At 59.7% G+C, this 25,850-nt stretch overlaps 1 protein-coding gene across 1 annotated transcript; it reads right to left on the bottom strand.

Annotated features, from left to right (window-relative positions):
• Positions 1-20,900: 20,900 nt before the first annotated feature.
• Positions 20,901-22,116, bottom strand: CRYBA4 (crystallin beta A4). Its single transcript, XM_058851724.1, has 5 exons — positions 22,078-22,116; positions 21,841-21,959; positions 21,499-21,640; positions 21,254-21,396; positions 20,901-21,127 (listed from the first exon to the last, which is right to left on the bottom strand). The coding sequence occupies exons 1-5, from the start codon at positions 22,114-22,116 to the stop codon at positions 20,980-20,982; spliced, it is 591 nt and encodes a 196-aa protein (XP_058707707.1). The 3' UTR covers positions 20,901-20,979.
• Between the last annotated feature and the right edge of the window lie 3,734 nt (positions 22,117-25,850).

Genomic DNA, 25,850 nt, shown 5'->3' with positions numbered 1-25,850 from the left:
GGGGACACCGTGTGGGGACACCGTGTGGGGACACGTGTGGGGACAGCGTGTGGGGACAGGTGTGGGGACACCGCGTGGGGACAGCGTGTGGGGACACCGTGTGGGGACAGGTGTGGGGACAGCGTGTGGGGACACCGTGTGGGGACACCATGTGGGGACACCGTGTGGGGACAGGTGTGGGGACACCGCGTGGGGACACCGTGTGGGGACAGGTGTGGGGACACCGCGTGGGGACACCGTGCGGGGACACCGTGTGGGGACACCGTGTGGGGACACCGTGAGGGGACACATCGGCACACCTGGGCAAGGCAGCGCAGCCGGGAGCGCTGCGGGTGCCTGGAGCCCCGAGAGCCGCGGAGCCAGCCCAGGAGTGCTGGGAGAAAAGAGGGGATGCGGCTGGGGAAGGAGCCGCAGGGAGGGAGGTGTCACCATCAGCAATTCGTGATCTGGTTCTTTTATTCAATCTTAGAGTACAAAAGATTATCAGCGAACCAGGGATTAGCAAAACACACTTTATTGAGTGCTCATCGGCACTAATACGGGATAGAGGGAAGAGAAAGCAAAGCATAAGAAAAGAGAGTAAGGGAATTAAAGCTACCAACGTCAAAGTCCACTCAGCTGTCCAACAATGCAGAATCTTCTGTTCATTGGGGAGATCTCAAAGGAAAGTAAGTTTTGGGGTGTGTTTTATAGTCTTTTACGAAGCGAGGAGCACAAGGCCAAAACCAGAGGAGATTGATGAGCATTGTGATGAATTCCATTGTGCAGGGGGCAGGTGTAGGGTACAGAGCAAACCGTGTCTTGCAAGTCTTTGCTCACCGGCAGGAACGAGAGCAGTGTACAGTGAAACCACCTGGCAAACAATCACTTAGCAAACATCCACCTCAGCTCGGCCCAAACCCCCAAACCAAGTCCCTTGTGATATTCAGGGTCTCAGTCTCTGTCCTTGAGATGGTTGTGAGACAGATGAGAGAATCTTCGGACCGTCTCTTACAGGAGGACAGCGCTTTCTGGGACAAACATCCTTGTTCTGGCACAGGAGAAGGAGCTGGGTCAAGAAGCAGCATGGACTGGAGGGAGGAGACCTTTTTGCTCCCCTGGAAGGGGGCTGGAGGTATGTGGGGGTCATCGGGCTCTTCTCCCAAGCAACAAATGACAGGAGAAGAGAAAAGAGCCTCAGGAAGAATTTCCTCATGGAAAAGGTGGTCAGGCACTGCAAGGGGGTGGTGGTGTCCCCGTCCCTGGAGGTGTTCAGAACACGTGTAGGATGTGGCCCTTGGGGACACAGCTTAGGGGTGAGCAGGGTGGTGGGCTGGGCTGATGGTTGGATTTGGTGATCTTGATGATCTTTCCCAGGCACCCCAGCTCACAGGGACTCCCAGACTGGCACCCCTGGGCACCCCTGCTCGTGGAAACACCCCCAGACATCCCAGCTCAAACCACCTCCAAGAGATGAGGCCTCTCTGGGGTCTCGGGGCAGTGTGATCCCTGTGCCAACAAGGATGACATCCCCATGCCAAGCTTCATCCTGTGAAAGGTCATCTCCATCAGGAGAGCCCTTAAAACCAGCCTGAAAAGCCATTTCTTGCTCCTCAACTCCCCAACAGGAGCATTATCCCTTAATTGCAGCATTTATCCAGACTTATTCTGTATATCTCCCAATAATGAGTATTTTAGAGATGTAATTATTGCTGTCATAAACGTAATAGTGACAAAACAAGAATTGAAATAGTGGCAATGAGAATAATTCACCATTGCAATTAATACTGCCCCGCTTAGTTAATATGTCACCGCTTCCAATAAATGCTGTCATTATCCCATTACTAATTCCGTGGTATAATAATTATTGAGGTCATAATTAAGTGTCTATAGTCATCGTGGGGTTGGGATGGGTGTGAGGATGCATGGGATTCACAGGATCTTTGCTTTCCTGGGATGTCCAGGAGCCAGCTGGGCATTCCAGGAAAACATGAACCATGGGATAAGATGGCAAGAGATTGGGAATTGCTGGGTGAGGCTGGATTAATTCTCAGCTTGACTGGTTGCTCCCAATGAATCTTTAAAGCACCTGGTGCTGCCAACATCATCAATTCTTCCATTTTTTTACTTTTTTTTGGCATGGAAACATTGATATGATCCCTGTTGCTGCTCCACCCCCTTTCCCACCCTTTCCTTTCATCCCTCAGCCAAGTGCATTTCCTACCCAATGCAGGTACTTCACGTTAACTTTTACTTGAGTTCAACTCAATTTTCCTCAGATTAAATAAAATTTCCAAGTGTCACTCAGCAGCAAATGATCAGTGGGAAGGGGGTGGATTTTTCTAACCCTATCTCTGGTCCAATTACAATTTTTAATCTATATGTAGATAATGGCGAAGAAAACCCCTGTAGAAATGTCAGGAGTGAGGAGGTTATTAGCTGAGTTTTAATTACTGTCTATCATTCGGAGAAAACCACGGTGCCCTGAGAAATTGGGTGACAGCTCTGGCTGTAGGAATTTAGGTGGGTTTCAAAAGCAGGTGGGTTTCAGCAGAGGTGTTTGGGGGGGTTTTGTCCTTCCAAGTGAGCAGCACCAATGCCAGCAGGTGTTTTTAGTTCTCCTGTCACCTCCCCACCCCTGGAGCATGCACCAGTCCCACACACAGCCCTGATGGAATCCTGGAATGGCCTGGGTTGGAAAGGAGCTTAAAGCTCATCCAGTTCCTCCCCTGGCCATGGCAGGGACACTTTTCACTATCCCAGGTCATTCCAAGCCCTGTCCAGCTTGGCCTTGGACACTTCCAGGGATCCAGGGGCAGCCACAGCTTCTCTGGGCACCCTGAAGGGCTTCACCACCCTCACAGGGAAGGAGTTTTTCCCAATATCTGGAGTTGGAAGGGGCCCACAAGGATCATCAGTGCAGCTGCTGGCCCTGCTCAGGACACTCTAAAGGATCCCACCAGCAGCACACGTAGAGCAGAACCAACACGGAGCACACAGTCCCCACTGGCACCGGAGGGGAAAACCCCACTGGACCCCAAACACCTTCCAGGTTTAATTCATCAAATTAAGGGCTAGATCCAGCTCTGGGGATGCAGAGACCTGTCTGGGGCAGGAGCTCATTTCCAGGAGCACACAGGAGCTGTGCTCAGACCTGTCACCGTGACTCCCCACTGCCCGTACCCCATCCCTGGGTGTCCCCTCGGAGCACGGGCTGAGTGTGGCCATCCCTGCAGCTCCAGACCCTGCTCCTCCACCTCCCAGGAGCTCTGGTTTAAACAGCCAAGAGTTCTGGGCTGTGGGCTGCCACCAGCTCTGCTCAGTGCCTCCTGCTGGGAATAATGTCTGTGTCAGAGCCAGCCCCGATGCCAGCCAGGATAATTCCACCCTGCAGTGAGCTGTTTAGTGGCTGATGGACACAGTTCTGTCAGGAAGGGTGATCCCCACAGCCCTGCCAGCCCCTGCCTGGGGACAGGAACATAAGGGATGCAGGCTGGGGCTGGAGCATCCCCTGGTATCCCTCAGCAGCACAGGCAGCCTGGCCCCAGGCAAGGAATGGAATGAGATGGGCAGCAAGATCCCTTCCAACACAAGCCAGTCTGGAATTCCGTGGTTCTGTGATTCATGGAAAGCTTCCCAGTGGCCAAGCACCCACTGGCACCTCGGGCAGCCAGCATGGGTGGCTCAGCTGGTGCTCAGGAAGTCAAGAGCCCTCCAGGCATTGCCCAGCCACAGCCTCCATGGCATTAAGTCCCATTTTTCTCTAAATCCAACACAAATTACCACGTGCACGCTGCCCTGCCGATCCCCTCGAGCCCCATGGGACAGCAAGTGCCCAGAGGGGTCAGGAACCTGCTGCCACCCGGCCACCTGCCATTGTCATGGAAATCCTGACACCCTTCTGCGCTTCCTGAAATTAAAATGTGCCTCCGCTATAAGTTGTTATCAAAAATAGAAGCATTTTATCTATCTTTAGTGCAGAACACAGATTGCATGGAGACATTCAATTTGGAGTCAATTTAAATTTCAATTGTCTGTGAAATCTAAATCAATAGGCTATAGTTCAATGGTGCTTTAATAAAACAGGACATAACGGAGGAATCATTAGGGATTACATATGATAAGAGATGGAAAACAGTGTCTGTGTAATGGTGGAGGAGCCATTAGAGAATTACCTCAAGCATTTGCAAGTAAACCAACAGCCTCCTTCTCCTCCTGAGACTAACGAGAAGACTTAATTGTGCTGCAGCAGCTAAAAATACGTCTCTGTCAGCCCTGGGATTGGTGGGTGGTTTACAGAGGAGTACAAACACCAGGATGTTCCATGGCTCCTTGGTGTGGGTTGGACACCTCCAGCCACTTGCTGTCCCCATTGCCACTCCTTGTTCCCCTGCCCACCTGCGCTGTCCCCAGGCTGGGTCAGAGCTGTGACTCCCCTCCACATCCCCCAGTGTCACCACTGTCCCTGTTAACAGGGAGGTAATGAGGGGCTGGGTAGCTCTGGACACCTGAGCAGGAGTTCCAGTGGTGCATTTCCCCCTGATTGATGTGGATGGTCCATCACAGAGCAGCTCCCAAGCAGCTTTATTTAACTTTTATTTGCATTTAATAATAATTCCCCTTTCCTTCACTCATTGTGAATTATCCTGATCAGACTGAAGAGGAGACTGGACTTCAGCCTCAGCTTCCTGGATGAGGAAATCACCTGTATAGAAATGACACTCAGGGGTGTGCAAGGACTGAACCATCACACAATATCCATCCGTGCAATCCTTCATCCCTCAATCCCCATCCCTCAATACCCACCCCTGCAATCTCCATCCCTGCAATCCTTCATCCCTGCAATCCCCATCCCTGCAATCCCCATCCCTCAATCCCCATCCCTCAATCCCCATCCCTCAATCCCCATCCCTCAATCCCCATCCCTCAATCCCCATCCCTGCAATCCCCATCCCTCAATCCCCATCCCTCAATCCCCATCCCTCAATCCCCATCCCTCAATCCCCATCCTTCAATCCCCATCCCTGCAATCCCCATCCCTGCAATCCCCATCCTTCAATCCCCATCCCTGCAATCCCCATCCCTCAATCCCCATCCCTCAATCCCCATCCCTCAATCCCCATCCCTCAATCCCCATCCCTGCAATCCCCATCCCTCAATCCCCATCCCTCAACCCCCATCCCTGCAATCCCCATCCCTCAACCCCCATCCCTCAATCCCCATCCCTCAATCCCCATCCCTGCAATCCCCATCCCTCAACCCCCATCCCTCAATCCCCATCCCTCAATCCCCATCCCTGCAATCCCCATCCCCGCAATCCCCATCCCTGCAATCCCCATCCCTGCAATCCCCATCCCTCAATCCCCATCCCTCAATCCCCATCCCTCAATCCCCATCCCTGCAATCCCCATCCCTGCAATCTCCATCCCTCAATCCCCATCCCTCAATCCCCATCCCTGTGATCCCCATCCCTGCAATCCCCATCCCTGCAATCCCCATCCCTGCAATCTCCATCTCTCAATCCCCATCCCTCAATCCTCATCCCTGCAATCCCCATCCCTGCAATCCCCATCCCTGTAATCTCCATCCCTCAATCCCCATCCCTCAATCCCCATCCCTCAATCCCCATCCCTGTGATCCCCACCCCTCCCAGGCAATGTGGAGCAGCTCCATGGCCTTGGGAAGGCTCCAAGCTCCAGGGGCAGAGTGCTCTGCAGGGCAGGGAAAGGCCAGATTTCCCTTTTTTCCCCCAATCTGATAAGGAAAACCCCTCAATCCACGATGAATAATCTCAATAACAAGCCACGCAGAGTTAAGGGTGTTAAAAAAGTGTTTTTACAACCTTTGGTTAACCTGCAGTAACAGCTGGTGGAGTGCGGATAAATAAAACTATTCTGTGGAGGAGACAGGAAAAATTGGTTTGATTTTAAAGGACACTGCCTGGCTCCTGCAGTGCTGTGGCATCCCAGGAAATATTGTGTGGTGGTGGCTGCGCGTCGTGTTTAATACTCAGGGATGCAGCCGTGAGAGCAATACATCTGCTGGCTCCTGACAGCTGCAAAGCTGGGCTGGGTTTTAACAGCAGCTTTTCTCTTGGAAGGAAAATTCTGGGAGGGATGCAGATGAGGGGGAAAAAAAGCCCCTTTGGAATAGCCAGGATGTTTGCTGGGATGAAGGGGTTTGGGTTCTTAAGGGCACAGAGGGGCCATCCCATCCTTCCCCCACCCTCGGGCACTGCCACCCACAACGGCTCCAGGAAATGCATCCCCTGGAAAAAAACAATGTAAAACACAAATAATCCCCATCACCCCTTTTGTAAGAAAAGCTCCTGGCCCGGCTTGGAGCCAGAGAAATTCTTTTCTCCACCTGAAAATCCAAGTGTCTTGCTGCTCAGCACTTCCAGCCTGCTGGGGAGGACCCAGGAGCCCGCTAAAGAGGAGGCTTTAAGCCTTGCCATTAAGAATTCCAAGAGATCCGCTGGGCAGCATGGAAATCCAAGAAATACTACAATGCCAGCTCTAAAACCTAATGAGAAATGGAACAAGCTGAGACAGAAGCTTAACAAGAAATACTGGACAAGTCCCCTAAGAAAAACTACAGGCAGCAGCAGCAAGGAGCTGCCAGTCGGCTCTGCAGCTGTATTGATCCAGGCCGGAGAAATAGGGGGAGGCCTTTGGAAAGTAGATAAACAGGGAGATATACAGCAGGAGAGGGCCAGAACTGATGAAAACAGGAGAAAATGCAGCTTAAATCAAAGGGCAAATACACGGAAAGAGAAAAGGCAATAGGATTTGTGTTCATGGCTAAAGAGGAGAGTTGTGGGGCGGTGATCCGCCCTGGGTAATCGAAAAGAAATGGAAAATGGAGCTCAGGATAAATATTTTCTTCAGAGAAAGTGGGCTGAATGCTTGAAATAAGCCATTATTAATATCAGCCTGAATCTGGGGAGAATATGCAGGGAGGGGGTTGTGGTGTGAAAGTGAGGGATCAGGGAGTGTGCCCTAAGGTGCCCCATCTCTGAGCTGGGCTGGGGCCAGGTGGGAAGGTCTCCTCTGGCTGGGCAGAAGGCTGAGGATCTCCTTCCTCACCTGCTCAACAGCAGTGGCCTTGTGCCCCTGCCCCAGCCTGTGTGCACAGCTCCCTGCCTGCCCTGCAGCTCGGGGGATCCTCCACAGCAGCTCCTGGGGCAGGGATGGTGTGGGAAGGGATGGTGTAGGGCTGGGATGGTGTGGGAAGGGGTGGTGTGGGAATGGGATGGTGTGGGAAGGGGTGGTGTGGGGCTGGGATGGTGTGGGGATGGGATGGTGTGGGAAGGGGTGGTGTGGGGCTGGGATGGTGTGGGAAGGGATGGTGTAGGGCTGGGATGGTGTAGGGCTGGGATGGTGTGGGGATGGGATGGTGTGGGAAGGGATGGTGTGGGGCTGGGATGGTGTGGGGCTGGGGTGGTGTGGGAAGGGGTGATGTAGGGCTGGGATGGTGTGGGGCTGGGGTGGTGTAGGGCTGGGATTTTGTGCAGCAGGGCCACAGAATCCTCTGCTCACCCTGGGGCAGGAGATGGGCACACAGCCTGCTCCCTGACCCCTCTAACCATGCAGGGGGACACTGCTGGCTCCCGTGACCGGACCCCAAGGTTGGATCCAGGGCTCAGGACCGAGTGGAGGTTCCCTGTTCCTCATTCAGGGACACGTGGGGCCAGGGCACACAGTGCCAGCAGCTGCCTCCTCCAGCTCCCATCCCCTGGGGGCACCAAGCCGCGAGCCAGGACACAAATTCTCCACCTCCAGCCTGCAAATCTCCCCTGTCTGTGCCCGCTGCAGGATGCTCTCTCCAGCAGGCAGGAAATACGGGCTGGATGCAGGAATTTGCAGCCACCGAGCTCTCCACATCAGCACCGGGCAGGGCAGGGGGGTGAGGGGGCACGGCACAGGGGCTGGGGGCTCAGCCTGGCACCTTGCACACCTTTCCCAGGAAAAGGAGATGCAGCCAGCCCTGCCTGCTGTCCCAAGGGATATCCCAAGGATGGCTCTCCCATCCCACCCGGCTGCACCCGGGGGGTTCTGAGCCCCGGCTGGGCTGGATCTGGCTGATGGAGGCCCTTGACATCCCAGAGGGTGCAGCCCATCCATCCTTATCCCAGAAGGGCTTTTGGGGGTGTCTCAGCAGCCACCCCTGCCGGGGGTCTGTGTACCAGGAGGGATGCATCCCCCCAGGCCCCTCAGCTCTCCATCCCTGTGCACGGTTGCCATGGCAATGAGGGATGAAGGCTCCCTGGCGTTCCATGGCCACGGCCGCTGCTGAAATTCCCGTCAGAGTTAATTGCCAGGGAGCCACCCCTGTGCTCTGTGCCAAGTGTTGTCCCCAGCCCGTGGCACTGTCCCCAGCACTGTGGGGTGTCCCCAAACCTGGCCCAGACCAGAGCCAGCATCACCAGGCTGGTCCCATCACTCCTAAACATCCCCAGACCCCCCCCACACCCACTGCCAGAGAGCCGAGGCATTTCCCACATCTCAAAAAAAAAAAAAGTAATTAAACGGAAAGGTCGTTCTTATTTATTCTTTTGTTACACAACCCCCGAGCTACCAAATAGTGAAATTAAGTCTTGGAATGTTTAATGAAGGATCAGGGAAAACAGCTCATCAGTTCAAACAGCCGTTCCCAGTGCAAAGGCACCACACGGAGCGGGGCTGCTCTGCTGGGCACTGCGGGGACACCCGGGCAGCTGCCCCTGGCACCGCTGGGCACCGCTGGGCACAGCCCGGTGCCTTCCCCATTATACTCACAGGGGAAGGATTTTTTTTAATAGGGCCCCATGGAGACATCAGAGCAATTTTCAAGGAGGTTTGAAGCCACCGGGAAGCTTATTAGATCCGTTCTGCAGAGTTAATTTGATGCTGGTAATCAGCGAGCAAGTTAAGCAGTTAAGGAGACGGTGGCTGCTGAAGGGTTGGGCTGTTTAGCCGCCTTGTAAGCAGTGGTTACTAATGAGAGGCTCATGAATATGGATGAGGGATGATTACAGCATGGAAAGGGCAGTCGACAAACCATAAACTTAATTTTAATCTTTTTATTATCAAAGTCACGTTATTAATAATAGACTTTACCTTGAGACCGAGCTGCATCAGGCAATTCCTGCGCTCAGCAATGCCCAGCACCAGGCTCCAGGAGGGGACAAGGATGGGACACATCCCGGTGTGATGAACCCCCATGATCTCTCCTGTCAGCACAGGATGGAGCACCAGGGACCCTCACCCACCCTCCTCCCCGGACTGGTCCTTGGAGAGGGGCACAAGGAGCCGGACATTGAGACCTCCCTGTCCCTCTCCTTGCCCCAAGCACAGCAGCCCTGTCCCACCAGCCATGAGCTCCTGATCACTGCCACCACGGGGGTGGCACATCACAGTTGGGCACTGTCCCTTATTCCTGGAAAAGGACAGTCCTAATGGTCTCCGTGTCTAATTAGTTGTAATTATTTTCTTATGGCACCGCTGATACGGGCACTTGTGTAACGAGGCAGCAGCTCCTGTGTGAAATGCTGAAGCAAGGGATGTAGAACATGTTAAAAGATATTAATCTACAAATGAAAATGATTTTAATTGGATTCTGCTTTTGGGGTCGGGTCACTGCTCCATTTTCAATCAGAGTTGTCCAGTCAGCAAAGCAGCAGCACAGCCCTTTCATAGGGAAACGACGAGTGCCTCGCAGAGGTTAATAGGAATGTTGGAAAATAAATAGGTTATTGATTGATAATAACAATAAGCTGACTCCAGTCCTACCTTGGTGACCTTCCCTCACCCAACTTAGAGAAAACTCAGTTAGCATCTAATTATGGTTTGCCTCACAATCCCACATATTAATGAGAGTGTGGCTGCACAGGCCTGGAGCTGCTCCCAGTGGAGGGAAGGGCCCAAACATGGTTGATCCGAGAGAAATCAGGATCCTTGGCATGACATGGAATCATGGAATGATTTGGGTTGGAAAGGACCTTAAAGCACATCCATTGCCATCCCTGCCATGGGCAGGGACACCTTCCACTATCCCAGGCTGCTCCAAGCCCCATCCAGCCTGGCCTTGGACACTTCCAGGAATGGATCAGCCACAGCCAGGGCTTCATCACCCTCACAGGGAAGAATTTTCCCCTGATTCTCAATCAAAACCTGCTCTCTGTCAGCTGAAAGCTTTATACTGGTACCCAACCAAGCCACAGCACCTGCCTTGTTCTGCAGGGTGGAAGAGGGAAGGACAGCAGAGCTCAGAGCTCTGTAACTGATACTTTAATTGCTTCAAGACCTGCCAGGATGTCCTGCCTTCAGCTCCAGCTTCGCTCAGTATTCCACATGTGACTCCTGGCTCTGTTTGCTGCCAGATCTGGAACAGACAGAGCTAGCTGGGATAAAAAGGGGGCTGAAGACGATGGGCACAGATTTTCCTTGCCCAAGGTGAGCAGCCATGCTGCCTGCCCAGGGCACCTGCTGGCTGCTGTGTGTGTGTGAGGCCGAGGATGATGCCCTCAGCTAACGAGTTTTCCCACTTAAGATGGACCAAACACCCGCTGTGTCCCTGTGAGGTGCTGGGGACAGCAAACACGCGATGCTATCCGGGATAAAGCTCCAGGAGCTGAGAAAAACCCGGGTAAATGGAGCGAGGGAGGGGTGGCTGGAAGGTCTGGGCAGGTTTGTAATGTCCTATTTGCAGAAGTGGGAACAGAGACACTGAACCTCCCCGTGCAGCGGATTTGGGCAGAGCTGCGGGCATGGACCCGCTCCCTGGGCTGGCTCCCTGCCTGCTTCCCCGGCTCCCTCGGCAGCCCCATGGCCAGCGCTGGGGCATTTGGGAAAGGTACTCGGGGCATTCACAATCCCTCTGGCAAAGCCCTTTCCGCAGGGCCCCTCTGTGACAGAGAACCCCGCGTTCGCAGCCGGTCCCCAAAACGCCCCGGCTCCGTTTCACAGAACCGCGGCGCATCTGATGTAAATGAGCATCATTTCTCCTCCCGTACGCATTCCCTGTCAGCACGGGCCGTGTCAGAATGCTGGCAAAATAAACACGGCAGTTTGGCTGCTGCCCTGCCCCTCCTCCGGGAGGGGACGGAGCCGGGACCCCTCCCCACAGCCGGGGGTGTCCAGCCTCCCCCTGCGGAGACAGGCAGGAGCTCGCTGTGACCATCGTGTGCCAGGCTGGAGTCGCAGAATCGTGGAATGGTTTGTGGTGGGAGGCTCTTAAAGCTCATTCCTTCCATTTCCCGGCCGTGGGCAGGGACACCCCCGAGCGCCGTCCAGCCCGGCCTTGGACACTTCCAGGGATCCAGGGACAGCCTCGGGATTTCCTGGAACGCGAGCTCCACCTGCCGCCGCCCTCCCAGCCCGGCCCGGTACCGGAGAGTGCCCCCCGCAGGACCCACATCCCCCGCAGGACCCACAGCCCCGGCAGGACCCACAGCCCCGGCAGGACCCACAGCCCCCGCAGGACCCACAGCCCCGGCAGGACCCACATCCCCCGCAGGACCCACAGCCCCGGCAGGGCCCACATCCCCCGCAGGACCCACAGCCCCGGCAGGACCCACAGCCTCGGCAGGACCCACAGCCCCGGCAGGACCCACAGCCCCGGCAGGACCCACAGCCCCGGCAGGACCCGCAGGACCCACATCCCCCGCAGGACCCACATCCCCCGCAGGACCCACAGCCCCGGCAGGACCCCCAGCTCCTGCAGGACCTGCAGTCCCACAGCCCCTGCAGGGCCCACAGCCCCCCAGCCCCGGCAGGACCCCCAGCTCCTGCAGCCCCCCAGCCCCGCTCCGCGCTCCCGAGGCTCCCCCCGCTGATCCCCGGGACTGGGGGCTCGGCCCCGCGAGGCTGTCCCGGCAATGGGGGCTCCCCGAGCTGGGCGGTGGCACCGAGCCCCCAGAACCCCCAGCCGGTGGGTGACCCCCCTACAGCCGGTGGGTGACCCCCCTACAGCCGGTGGGTGACCCCCCTACAGCCGGTGGGTGACCCCCCTCCCGCACCCCTTCCTGCCCTGCCCGGCACGAAGCCCCTTCTCCCCACCGCCCACTGCCACACCCCCGGTGACCCCGGTCCCTCAGCAAGATACCGAGGTGGCCGCGGTGAGAACGGAATGTCCTGACCCCACCAAGCCCCCATGGGAGCTGGGGCACCCCCAGCCCAGCCTCACACGGCTCCCCCAACCCCTCACACTGCACAAAGACAGAAGACAGCCAGGTGGTTGCACACTTGCCATGTTCACAGTAGACATTACAGGCAGTGGGGACATCCTCGGGGACTGTGGGGACATCCTCAGGGCTGTGGGGACAGCCTCGGGGCTGTGGTGACTTATGGGACTCCTGGCCAGCCCAGCCCCACCGTGGCTGTGCCTGCAGAGCTGGGGCAGCCCTGACCAGCTTGGGCTGGAGCACCCTGGGCAGGACAGAGCACCCAGGGCTGGACCTCTGGCCGTGTCACTGCTGAGGTGCCCTGGCCCCACATCCACCACCACAGCTGAAAGGGGGGTCTGCACATCGTGCCCCTCTCCAGGCAGCTCTGGGGAAAGCAGCAAAGAGGGATGGACAGACAAACAGATCAACTCCTGCCAGCCATGGGAAGAGGGGAGCAGGGACAGGGAGCCCTGGGGTGCAGGAGCAGAGCAAAGGAGCAACCTGGGTGTTTAGTGGAGCCTCTGTGCCCTCCTGCCCTGCTCTGAGTGGGGAGCAGCCACCCACGGGCACTGGTGGCCCGTCCCCACTGAGGGGCCTGTGCAGGGTGACATTTGCCAGCTCCATCATCTGGGCCACCAAAGTGACTTGTGGTCCCCTGGCTCCCCTGGGTGACCAGCCTGGGGAGGTCCCCCTGTGGGCAGGAGGGCTTCTCTGGGGCAGAACAGGGGGTCTGTGGGGCAGGGAGGAGAGTCCCTCACCATGGTGGGCTCTGACAACTCCAGCCCGGTGCTTGTGGTGCTCCTGTCCTGTGCAGGAGCCCTGAACCCACCCATCCTGGGCCTGACCTGGCTTGTCCTCCTGTCCCATTCCCGTCCCTGTGCTCCCCACTCTGCCCACAGCAGGGCCCCATCTCCCCCTTCATCAAACCCAGGAGCATCAGCCCAAAAACCCATCCTGGTGCCAGCCGTGTGGAGGAAGGGCAGTGAGGGATGAGTGGGATAAGGTGGAGGTTGGACACGGAGCTGGGTGAGGAGGGGACCCCCACCAGCCTGAGAGAGACCCCCTGGCTAAAGGAGCAGCTGGGTGGGGTTAGTGCACAGCAGGGATGCCCAGGGGAGCGGGCAGTGTCCTGGGGCCACACCTGGACTGTCACTGTGGGGTGACAGTGACATCAGCAGGTGGCCTGGGGAAGCCCTTGACATGGGAGCAGCGAGCACAAGGCAAAGCCAAGAGAGAGCTGGGCCCTGTCTGGATCTGCCCCCCCTGACAGAGCTGCCAGGACCCTTGGCTGAGGGGTCCCCCCAACAGCCACAGTCTGGGATGTCCTCAGGAGCCAGCCTGTCCCTGCCAGCAGCACAGGGCCACCATCCCCTGCTGGCACACAGGGCTTGGCTCTGTCCCACTGGTCATGGCAGACCTGAACACTGCCGGTGCCTTGCCATGTGCCAAAGCCACACCAGAGAGCCAGGGCCTGGATCCTTCACCCTGGCAGGATCCCTGCAGAGGCAGGGCACATTCATCTGGCTGACAGACAGACAGAAAGCAAAGCCCAGGCTGTGCCCCCACCAGCTGGTGGCAGAGCCCCCTGTGACACCCACTGCCCACCCCTGTCCTTGGCTGGGGCTGGGGGACCCTGCAGGTACCAACCAGAGCTGAGTTAGTCAGGGCCACGCTGCCAGCAGCGGCTTCCACATGCACCAGGCACCAGATAAACTGTGGAGAGACAAAGGGGGTGAAGAGAGGAGCCCAGGAGCACCAATGCTGGGAGCAGCACGAGAACATTCCCCATGACAGGTGACCCAGGGCCTCAGGAGAGCCCCAAGCTCAGGCTCGTGGCAAATGCTTTGCTCTGTGGCTGAATCTCCTCGCAAACTGGGTTTGCTGGGCCTCTACAGCCATTACTGGTCATTATTAATGGATTTGTATCGTCCTATTGCCACTCAGCCTCTTTTCCTCACTGTGCCAAGTGAAATTTGTTGGAAAATGGGCCAAGAGGGAAATATTCAAAGTTCCCCAGCCTGAGCATCTTCTTTCCCATAGTAGCAAATGTGAGCCAGGGATGTTCAGCAGCACAGAAAACCGGGTGCTGCAGGTGAGTAAATCCAGGAGGAGCCACCGTCACTTGTCATGGCAAACAGCACCCGAGAGGCAAAGAGCAGAGAGAGTTGTTAGTAGCAAGAGAGAAACAGTCAGGGAGGATTAGTACAGTGGGAACAGAAGTAGAGGTTAGTAACAAAAGCAGGGCACTGGTCTGCCTTAGAGGGCACACACACTGGAAGAGAAATGAAGAGAAAAGCAGCAATGGTTAGTTTGTTTAATTCAGTTCAGGAATGTGTTAGTAACAGAGATCTACTGGCTTAAAAAGGAACTGAAAAGCTTCTGCTGATAAAACCGTTTTAGGTTCCTAGTCAGCAACAGGCTCCACAGGCAGGGCTGGGCAGGGCGTGTGGGGAGAAACCCTCTCCTCGTGCTGCCCAGGGCAGGGGCTGCTGGTCCCCTCTCCTCGTGCTGCCCAGGACAGGGGTTGCTGGTCCCCTCTGCTGCCCTGGGCTGGGGCTGCTGGTCCCCTCTGTTCTGCTGCCCTGGGCTGGGGCTGCTGGTCCCCTCTGTTGCCCAGGGCTGGGGCTGCTGGTCCCCTCTGCTGCCCAGGGCTGGGGCTGCTGGTCCCCTCTGCTGCCCAAGGGCAGGGGCTGCTGGTCCCCTCTGTTCTGCTGCCCAGGGCTGGGGCTGCTGGTCCCCTCTGCTGCCCAGGGCTGGGGCTGCTGGTCCCCTCTGCTCTGCTGCCGAGGGCAGGGGCTGCTGGTCCCCTCTGCTGCCCAGGGCAGGGGCTGGCCCTGTCTGTCCCTGCCTGTGTAGCCTGGCACCGACACCTGGCACTCCCAAAGCCCTTTTCCAGCTTTTCTGTTCCCCTTTAAAGGCAGTGCTGCTGCCGTGGTTAGTGGGCGCGAGGCAGGGCCGCTGTGGGTTAGTAGGGCATGCGCTGGGCTGGTTAGTGGGTTAGTCCATGTGCCAGGGGCTCTGGCAGCCCTGGGGAGGGCACAGGGGTCCCAGCAGGTTAGTAGGTTAATACTGGCAGCATGCAGAGCCGGGCCCATCAGCAGCAGGGCTCTGGCTCACAAGAGCAGGAGGTGTTTTTGGGCTTTGACGTTGGGGAAGGTGTTAGTGGAGGGTTCAGCCAGGGTAACAGAACCTGTCTCTGAATGAAATGCTCAGCAGGCACCTGATCCTGGCTAGGGAGGCACCAAAGGGCCCAGCAGTGAGCGTCCCCTCACAACAGGTACTTCCCACCCCTGGGCCTGGGAAAGGTGAGAGGCAGGATGTGTGGAGGACAGTCCCAGCAGTGCCTAAAGGTCTCTAAAGGAGCTGGAAGAAGCAGAGAAGGAGAGGGTGAAGGAATCACTGGCAGTGTCTGGGATAAGGCTCCAGGCAGCTCTGCAAGAGCAGGGCTCCAGCAGAGACCACAACAGCTGCTCCAGGTCTGCCCCAAGCTCCCACTGCACGTGCAGGTGTAGGTCCAGCAGGGAAAACCACCATGGAGCAGAGGAAAGGTGGCCCACAGCTTACCCCCTCCCATCGGAAGCTGCCTCTCCATGGGGCTGAGCAGTGCTCTGAGGGCTGCAGGAACACTGTGCCCCTAGAAACAGGGCTGGGACGGGGAACCCAGGAAAGCCTCTGCCCCCTGTCCCTTTGGGTCACCTCCTCCCACAGCACGAGCTCCTCTGGTCCCCATGAGGATGCTTTTCCAGTCTGGACTTCAAGGCTGTAACACCTGCCACGAGCTGTGTTTGTCCTCAGCCCCCAGCCCATGGCACCCCCCGCCCTTCTGCCTGTGTGGGGACACAGGCCAGAGTGGCTGCTTGGCAAGGACAAGGTCCCACCCACTTATGGGGCCACTGCAGAGGCCACAGGAGGAGGATTCACTGCCCACACTCCTCCAGGGTGCTCCACAAACCAGGTGTTTCTCCAAGGGGAGCAGAAGCAGGGTCTCGCCAAGACTTGGCACCTCCAGAGCAGAAAGCACCAGGACATCACCAATAGCCAGAGGGAAGGGCAGGATCAGTGGGGACAGAGTCCCTTTGGGCTCTGGCCATCGTGTCACCATGAGGAGCTGGCACAGCTCTGCCCCCACTCCCTTTTTCTTCTCCCTCCTCCTGCACTGCCTCAGGGAAGGGGACAGGCCTGGGGGGAGCAGAAGGAGGCAAGGATACCCCAGCACCTTGCAGGAGAACCGCGTGCATGCGCAGCCCCGTGTCCTCAGGTGTCACCACCGCAGGCTCCTGGGCTGTGTCCCCCGCTGTGGCCGGGCTCGTGGCTCCACGCCCTGGCAGTGGGTACCGGGGTGCTCTGCTGGGGCCAGCCTGGCTCTGGCATCATGTGCTGGTCGTGATGGCAGCTCCTGAGCCTGGCTCCCCTCTGGATATGGTCAGTGTGGCCAGGCAGGAGCTGGGGCCATGCCCCTGGGGTGGTGGCACTGAGGAGCAGAGATGTTGTGAGACCCTGGGCTGTGGCAGCCACCCCCTCCCCACTGCTGGGCACACGTGGGGGACACATCCTCTCATGCAGGTGGTCCTGGGGATGCTGTGAACCCCTGCACCCCGCTGGGGCCTGGGGAGAACCCTCCAGGGGATGGGGCCCTGAGGAGGAAGGCTGGTCCCGACTGCCCAGCACCCTCCCTGCTCACGAGGGGTGGAAGAGCAGGAGGGTGGCACTACCTGTGTCCCCTCCCCAGAGTCCTACCTGTGGTCGCCAGCTGGGGGGGTGCTGTGCAATGTCCCCTGTTCCATGTGGCTCTGTGCCGTGGAGGCAGCGAGGGGACTGTGTGAACAGACCTCAGGTCAGTCATTAGCAGCTGCAAAAGAAACAACCAACGCAGCAAGGGGGAGAAACAGGGCACCGGCCTCAGGCACAGCCTAGCCAAGCTGGCAGGAGCCTGGCAGGAGGGCTGGGCACGGACATTCCTGTCCCTGTCCCCTTGCAGAGAGCAGGAGCTGAACCGGGCACAGGGGGGCATCAGGACCACCCCAGCAGAAATGGTGGCAGTGCCCCAAACTGTCCCTGCCTGCTGCTGGAACCCCCGCACTGGAGGCAGGGACTGATTGCCACTGCCCCCACTGCATGCCCAGGCTGAGTCACTGGGACCCTGCGGCTCCACTGGTTAAACTGGGGCGGCTGGCGGTCACAGTGCGTGCTGCTCCATGTCCCCAGGGATTTGGGGACACGTGGCCGGTGCCAGCAGCCAGCCCATGTCTGTGCCCTGCCCTGCCCTGCCCTGCCCGCCTGGGCAAACCAGGACAGCAGCAGGTCCCGGGGGAGCGGGGCTGTGATGACTCTGCAGCTGAGCTGCGGAGCCACTCCTGCTTCCCACGGCTCATTGTCACCGCACGCCGGCAGGACAGTCCCTCCCGCGGGGACAGCGCGTCCAGGCAGCGTTTGCAACCCAGCTGCGGTGGAGCCGAGCAGCGGGAATGAGAGCGGAGGTGCCACTGAGCATCTGGCACATGGATGCCCTGCCTGGATCCAAGTGGGAGGTGCCTGTGGTGGGGCAGGATGGCCTCTCTGGCCTGGGAATGAAACACAGCCCAGGAGACAGGGAAGGAAAAACAATTTTGTGCAGACAGGACTCACCTAAACCCTCGTCTTGAGTGTGAGCTTGAGCTGCCCTTGCCACACGCATGGGTGGCCATGGGGGGCTGGACACAAGAATTAAATGGGGGCCAAACCCCCTTCTCGAGTGAGGAGGGAGGGAGAGAGAGGAGCAGAAGCTCCACTGCAGGCAGGAGCAGGGAGATGAGGGCCCAGCAGACACGGCACTGCCGCGAGAGATGCCAGAGAGATGCTCTCTGGGATGTGGCATCCGAGCACCCTGAGCCCCCAGATCCCAGCGGGGTGGCCGGACACCCCGGCCCTGTGTCTTGCCAGCGCTGCCCGACCCTCGCTGCCATCCAGCAGAGCCCAGGCTCTGGCACAGCCCAGGCTCCGGTGCTGCTGCAGTGGTGCCAGGCGCTGCTGCCTTTGTCTGCAGCTCTGGGGCTGGGCAGCCCGGCAGAAGGGGGTGTGAGGGTGTGAAAGGCTCCTTGCAAGCCCACAGCTCGTGGAAATCTGATTATTTCCGGGCTCCTCCTGGCTCCCCGGGCAGGACCTACCCGCACACACAAAAGGCTGCGAGACAATGAGGGAGAGAAAATGGCTCCGCAAGAAGAGCATCTGCCAGGTTAACCGTGAGAAGGAAGGGCTGTGCTGTGCCCTGGGGCTGCTGGCCCCCGCCTCCCCTCTAACCCCCGCCTAGGATCATCAGCTTTCGGAGAAAATGGGGGCTTCGAGACAAAGCAATAAAACAGTATTTTGGCTGCAAATCCTCCCAGGAGCATTGAATCAGGCAAGAATCCATTTACCTGGCAGGAGCCCTATTCTTGATGAGGATTCTGGAATAAAAAAAAAAAAAAAAAAAAAAAAAAAAATACAAAAAAAAATACAAACAAGCGGTGCAGCAGTTAGTTCTGATTTGGGCTGGGGGCTGCAGGCGGTGTCCGAGGGGGGGCCTGGCTGCCCAGCGCTGCTTCCGGGATCACCGGGATCGCCCGCCGGGCCGGGATGTGGCCAGGAACGCGCTGCGGGATGCGCGACTGCTCCTGCCCTAACAAAGGGAGGGGGCCCGGGCTGCCCCGGCCTGGGACCCCCGGGGAAGGGGGAGTCCTGCCGGGGGGACCTCTCGTGGGATTATTTATAACGAGGGAATAATATATTGGGAAGGGGGGTATTTTTAGGCAGGGAGAGGAGGGAGCGGCCGCCGGCTCCGCACCTCCCGGAGCGATGTCCGCAGGACCCCCCGAGTCCCGGGGCGACATCACCCCCCGCTCCAGCCCTGAGATGGGGGCAGCCCCCGGGCTCCCTGCGTCCCCAAACCCCCGCCGGCGCCCCATCCCCGTCCGCAGGGAGCGGAGCCATGTCCGCGGTGCGTTACCTGCTCCCAGGGGGCCGGGCTGGGGCTGGGGGGCGCCGGTTCCGCTCCCTCCTGCTCGCCGCGCCGCTCCTTTGTGCTGGAGCTTTCCCAGAGCATCCCTGAGGAAGAGGCAGCCAAGCAAACTCCTCCTCCAGCAGCCCCCGGCCCCCCCGGCCCTACCTACGGCGCAGGAGGATGCTGCAACTCGCATTAAATTTTAATGCTGGAAATGCGGCCGAGTCACCTTTTCTCCGCACCGCTCCCTCTCCGCACCGCTCCCGCATTGTTCCAAGCACCGCTCCCGCATCACTCCCAGCACCGCTCCCTCATCACTCCCATCACAGCTCCCGCATTATTCCCAGCACCGCTCCCGCATCGTTCCCAGCACCGCTCCCTCATCACTCCCAGCACCACTCCCTCATCACTCCCAGCACCACTCCCTCATCACTCCCAGCACCGCTCCCTCATCACTCCCAGCACCGCTCCCGCATCGTTCCCAGCACCGCTCCCTCATCACTCCCAGCACCACTCCCTCATCACTCCCAGCACCACTCCCTCATCACTCCCAGCACCACTCCCTCATCACTCCCAGCACCGCTCCCTCATCACTCCCATCACCGCTCCCGCATCGTTCCCAGCACCGCTCCCGCATCATTCCCAGCACCACTCCCTCATCGCTCCCCGCACCGTCCCCGCACCGCTCCCGCTGCGGGACACGCTGGGGACCCCTTTGCCACGACAACCGCCGCAATGGCCACTGTCGCTGTCCCCTGCCAGGACATGGTTGGCCGTGGTGTCAGGGGCTCCCCATAGCCGAGGCTGTGACCCAGGGGACGCGGGACAAGGAGCGCTGGGCAGGGGCTGTCGGGCGCACCCCTGGGACATGGTGGGCAGGATGCGGCCGGGCTCGGTGGCATCGGGTGACAGACAGACCGGCTCGGCTTGGGGACACCGCCCTGTCCGAGAACAGCCCCTCCCCATGCCGAGGACAGCTCCCCTCCCGTCCGGGGGTTGAGACAGCCCCTCCGCAGCGCTGTGCAGCTGCTGGGCTCCTGCATTGTTCTCCGAGTCCCCGCCGGATCCCCGGAGACCCCTGGTCTCGCCGCCAGCTGCCCACCGTGCCTGGCCATGTGCTGGCCCCGCTCCCGGACCCCGCGCCCCCCCAGGGCTTTGGAGCTGAGCGGGGACAGGGGGGAACCCAGGAGCTCCTCGGGTCTCCCTGGCTGCCGGCCCCGGACGGGTTTGCCCTAGGGCGCAGGAGGGTTTCACTCAGCCCATCCCAAAACTTTTTGTTTCTTCTTCTATTTTGCCTATTTAATTGTGATTTCCTGCGGACAGAATCCTTTGCTGGGTAGCATTCCCTCCGCTGGTGGCCTTGCTGCTGCAAATGTCATGGATGGGACATTTTCACCACATCAAACCTTTTCTCCAGAGCTCTTCTGAAATGAGGAAATTTTCCAGACCAGCCTTTCCCTGCTGCGTTTCCAGCTTTGGCCGCACACTGGGTGTGCGGGACTGAGGGATGGGTGCCGGGATGGGTGCAGGGGTGTGAGAGTGCTGGGATGGGTACAGAGCGTGCATGGATGCGGGGATAGGCGCACACTTGCTTGATCCTGCAGCTCCTTTCAGCCCCTGGCAGGTGCTGGAAGAGCAGACGGTGTCTGTGGGGTGGTGGGATGTGGGGGTCCCGCAGAACCCCTGCACCTGCAGCCGGGCAGAAGAATTCCCCTCCAGCCCATCCCTGCACCTGCAGAGCCGCGTTCTGCCCCCGGGAGCGGCCCCACGCACCCCCACGGCCCCCATCCCCTCCCATCCCCAACTTCCAGCGCCGCCTTGGACAACCGAGCCTTTATTGAGCTTTGTCGCCGCCGCCCCGAGGGACAGACGGCGCCCGGGGGCTCCGGCCCCGCGGTCACTGCTGGACCCTGCGGATGGACTGGACCTGGCCCGTCTGAGCGTGGGACCCCCACTCCCGCACGTGCTTGTACTCGCCCGCGGGGCTGTCGCTCTCCAGGAGGTACTGGAAGCCCCGGTACCCCGGGTACTGCGAGCAGACCCACCTGCGACAGAGCAGAGAGCGGCGGTGGCTCGGGGCTGGCTGCAGGGGTCCCGGCAGCTGCCAGAGCATCCTCGGCTCTGCTGCGTGCCCCGGCGGCCCCGGCAGGCTGCAAGCCCCGGGTACTCACGCTCCGGAGCGGACAAGGAAGGAGCCCACGGTGCTGCTGCCCCAGCCCAGGGCGGGCAGCGAGGGGCAGTCGTCGTTCATCTCTGCCCGCTTGCCCTGGAAGTTCTCCTGCTCAAAGAGCATCAGCCTGCTCCGTCCGTGGTCCTGCGGCCGAGACGGGCACGGCTCTGGCACTGCCATCCTGTCCGTGGCCGGGATGAGCTCCGGGGGCCGCCCCGCGGGGGGAGCCGGGGCGGGGGCACTCACGGCGCAGGCGATGGGGCGGAAGGAGCACATCCTCTCCACGTGGTAGGCGTTGCTGCCGCTCCATGCCTCCCAGCACGGGTACTCTCCTCGCTCCAGCACGAACTGCTGCCCCTGGAAGCCGCAGTGCTCGAAGCCTGCCCACCTGCCGGGGCGGGAGGGGTGAGACCCCCGGGGTGCCCACCGCCCCGCTCACAGCCGGGCTGTGCCCGCTGCACCCAGCGGTGCCCAGGAGAGGCAGCTCGGGGAGCAAAAGGCACTGGAGGCCTCCATCCTCCAACCACCCTGCTATCCGTGGGGTCCCGCAGCACGGCGGGGTGGCAGTGCCCCCGGACCCCCACTCACGCCCCGCTCTCGATCTTGCAGGAGCGGACGGTGCTGAAGCCGTGCTCCGGGGTGCTGTAGCAGTCGGTGGTGAACTCGTGCTTCTTGCCCTGGAAGAAAGGCTCATCCCACACCACGATCTGGGGGGAATAGAGGGAGTCAGGGGGCTCTGGCAGTGCCAAGGCCCCGAGCAGATACTGCAGCCCCATTCCCGGGTGTTCTCAGGGCACGGTGCTGGTCCTGCCCAGGCTCCCATACCTTCCAGAGACCAGAGGATTTCTTGCAGCGGTGGGTCATGGTGGCTCTGCCAGAGCACAGGGGAAGGAGATGGTTAAAGCTCCCTCTGCCCGGATGAAAATTACCTCAGGAGCCCACGCACATCCCTTCACCGCCAGCGTGGGGAACAACAAGTGGTTGCTCCGTGCTGGAGCGGATGAAGAGCTCTGTGGCTCTCCCTGCCCAGCTGGAGCTGCCACCAGGGCCATGTGGAGCAGCGGGCACCTGGCCCACTGGGCACCTGGCCCTGGCAGACATCCCTGCCCGTGCCCAGGGAAACTCCTCCTCCCACTGGCAGCTCCCTGAGCCAAAGCCCCGGTGCTGGCAGGCGGTGCAGGCAGGGCAGCGCTGAGCCGGGTGGTGGCTGCGTGCCCGCACTGAACATCAACACCCTGCCACTGCCACAGCCACACACAGCCCCCGATCTCCCCACTCCCAACCCCCACCACAGCTCCCGGCGCCGAGGAGGGGTCTAACCCCGCATCTTGGATGCTCCTCCAGCTCTTCCCGCAGCTGCTCGCTCTCAGCCATGGGCACGGGGCAGCTGCCCCAGGCTGCAGCGCTTACCTGGGGTGAGGCACTGGTGCCCAGGGAGGTGACATGTCCAGCAGCCTCCGGCTGGGTTTTTATAGCCTCCAGATAGAGACAGAGCCCAGGGGAGCATTACTGAAACCCCTAACTCAGCACATGGCGGGGAGGAGGGACCGGGCAGAACAAAGGCGCCGTGTCAGAGACGCTGATGAGCCGGGACATCGAGCTGGCCCACCGGGCACGGGCTCTGACCCCCGCCCCACAGCTCCAGAGCCGGGGCATCGCCCCCAGGCTCTGCCAGCGCTCCTGCCATGTGCCCTTCCTGGCGTGGGATTGGGCTGGGGCTGTGTCCCAGCTCGGGCAGCGCTCCCCCTGCCCGCAGGCAGTGCTGCCTGCACTGGGGGCGCGGGGAGGTTTCCTCATCCCTTTCTGGGAAGTGGGAGGAAATACAAGTGTTCACTTGCTCTCCCTGCTAGGGCAGAGCAGCTCTCCCCGAAATCCGGAGCATCTCGGTGCAGGTTGGGCACACAAAAGCTATGGTCACCATCAGAAGTGGGGACCAGGGCCATGGAAAGTGGTGCTGGGGGGTTGAAAAGGCACGGGAGAGACTGGAGGTGCAGGTCATGACTTAGGAAGAGCTGCAACAGCCTCCTGCCTCTGTGTGCTGGAAAGGGTCTGCTGCCACCACATTTTGGGGATCTGAACACCTTCCAGCTTTGCTCACCGTGACCAACACACCTCACAAATCATCCCAGGGTGGTACCAGGGCTCCAAAAGCTGGGCACCCACCTAGCCTGTTCCTCGGAGCAGGCAGCAAACAAGGGAGGCTTTTGAGCCCAATGGAAAACCCGTGGTCCCAGGGAGTGCTGTGTTTTGGGACAGAATTTGCCAGAAAACTGCCAGGAAGCTGAGCCAGGGTCCCCCTCATGCATCTGCAGCAGCCCTGTGAGCCCTGGGCACCCTGGGGGAGGCAGAGCAGGGCAGCCGGGGAGGCTCAGCAGAACCAGCTGCCCCAGGGCACAGCAGGGCTGCACGGGTTGTCCCTGCCACCTGCAACCCCAGCAAAAGCCCTCTTGGCACTGGCACAATTTGTCCTCAGCCTCTCACTGTGGCCTGAGCTAAACCCAGCCTGCGCTGGCCACCAGCGCAGTGACCACCACTCGCTCGCTGTCCACGCTGTGTCCTGGCAGAGGGACATTGTCATCAGAGCCCGAGCTGTGCCCCCAAGGTGCCACTCCAAGGCAAGCAGGGATGCAGCAGCAGGAGATCCGTGGGCAGCAGGACTCACCAGGGCAGAACAAACCCTTGTACCCGTGCCCTCGGTGGCCACGCTGTGCCAGCTCTGCCCGTCTGCTGCTGGGGCAGCTGTTTGCTGGAGCTGTGCATCCCACAGGCTCACCCGTGTCAGGGAGGGATGGTGAGGGGCTTTACAGGACACAGGGTCCATGGCAGGGCAGAGATTTTGTGTCTAGGGAGCTCAGGAATGGCCAAAGATCAATCCCTGCTGTCAGCCCAGCCGCAGCACTGGCTCAGGGAAACACACGGGGATGCTGAGTGCTCAGTAAAGAGCACATCAGCCATCAGGAGCAGATCTCGGCCCCTCGAGCTGGTTTTCCAATTCCCACGTTCAGAGGTGCTAGGGATAGGGAGGGGAAGCAGAGTCAGGTGCAGGGGGTGAGGGAGACCTGCTGATTAATGCCCAGGAGGCACAGGGGAGGCAGCACAGGGAGAACACCCACGCTGGCTCTGGGAGGAGGAGAGGGCAGGTTAATTTAGAAATCTGGAAAGAACCATGGAAACGAGTGCAAATTGAAATCGTGAATCATAAAACACTGCCCGACATCAGGTTGAGAACCAGACTGGGCCAGTGCCCAGGGTAACGGGGCAGCAGACCCTGCACCCACCCATGTCACGGGCACAGCACACCTCCTGAAAAACCTCGGGAAAAGAAGGGATCAATACATTCCTTTTGTTCAGGATTTTGCGCGATAACCCAGAGGGTGCAGCTGGGTCCCACCACCGCTGGGTGACACATGGGAGGGACAAAAGAGGAGGGCAGCACACGGGGCTCTCAGCTCTCTGCCTGCACACCCCCGGGTAAGGCACCACCGGTGCTGGGTGCTGCGGGAAACTGGGGGTGTTGGACAGGGCTGTGGAGGTGCAGAGGAGCTGATCAGAAGCTCAGAAGGACTCAGGGGAAAGTCTCCCTATAGGTGCCATGAGGTGGGGGAGATGTGGCACCAGAGGCTGAGCTGGTGGCAGTGCGTTCCCAGCCAGCCACCCCCTGACCCTCCTGCGCCAGTCAGACACAGCTGGTGCCCCAAAACCATGAATGTGGTGGTGGCAGAACCAGGGGTGGTTCAGGGTGACTGCAGCACGGGGAAAATGGGCTAAAAAGCAAAGGAAGAGCCCTGCCAGTGAGCAGGGACGTTCCCAAGGGAGAACAAACAGTGCTTCCAGGCACTCAGGTGATTCGGAAAGTGTCAGCTTCGATTACACATCGTTTGGAAAAAACCTAACTCCAGCAACACTTCAGAACACTCAGGTCTCGCTTCCTGGCACGGCCAGGGCAGCGCTGCCGGCGCTTGCGGGCACGGAGTGATGCTCAGAGCGAGAGGTTCGCTGTTTGGAGGGGAGGAACGGGCAGAGCGCGGGCGCAGGCGGTGGCAGCGGCACGGGAGCGGTGTCACCGCGGTCCCGGGGAGCTGGGCAGGGGAGGTGTTCCTGTTCGTGTGCCGGTGCCGGAGCCGGCCGGGCCGTGCCAGGGCTATATATGCCCTGGCGGGGCGGCCGCACGCGGGGCAGCGGGTGCCGGGCGCGCTGCAAAGTGGCACGGTCAGGTCTTCTGTTGTGCCGCGGGCACAAAGGAAAGTGCTGGGTTCAGCGGCTGGGCACGGGGCCGGGGAGAGGCTTCCAGCTCGCCCAGCGCTTTGCAGGATGTGATGACTGGGCGGCCGCGCAGACACTGATGAGCTGGCAGTTCCTTTGTGCGCCCGCCCGGGGGTCTGCCCTTGCCAGGCTATAAAGTGGGGGCCTCGCGGCGCCCCGAAACACAAGCCCGCTCACTCCAACAAGAAGCAGCAGCTGCCCAGGTAAGAGGACGAAGTCCCCGGGCACCGGGCTGCAGCCGGACCCGAGGTGGGGAGAGGGAAACTCAGGGTCTAAGCTGTGGCCACCGCTGTGGTGGTCACATCCGGGAGCACCTTTGTGCTCAGCATCCCACC

The sequence above is a fragment of the Poecile atricapillus genome, chromosome 16 (assembly GCF_030490865.1).
Source record: "Poecile atricapillus isolate bPoeAtr1 chromosome 16, bPoeAtr1.hap1, whole genome shotgun sequence".
Lineage (NCBI taxonomy): Eukaryota > Metazoa > Chordata > Aves > Passeriformes > Paridae > Poecile > Poecile atricapillus.
Note: the sequence above shows the minus strand (reverse complement) of the source record. Positions and strands in the feature narration are given on the sequence as shown.

Bases quoted from the DNA above. Each gene is read 5' to 3' on its own strand.
- CRYBA4 (XM_058851724.1), bottom strand. From the start codon at position 22,116: ATGACCCACCGCTGCAAGAAATCCTCTGGTCTCTGGAAG. The intron at 21,397-21,498 runs GTGAGTGCCCCC...TCTCGGCCGCAG, and splicing joins TCCGCCCCATCGCCTGCGCC to GACCACGGACGGAGCAGGCT. The intron at 21,128-21,253 runs GTGAGTACCCGG...GCTCTGTCGCAG, and splicing joins TTCCTTGTCCGCTCCGGAGC to GTGGGTCTGCTCGCAGTACC.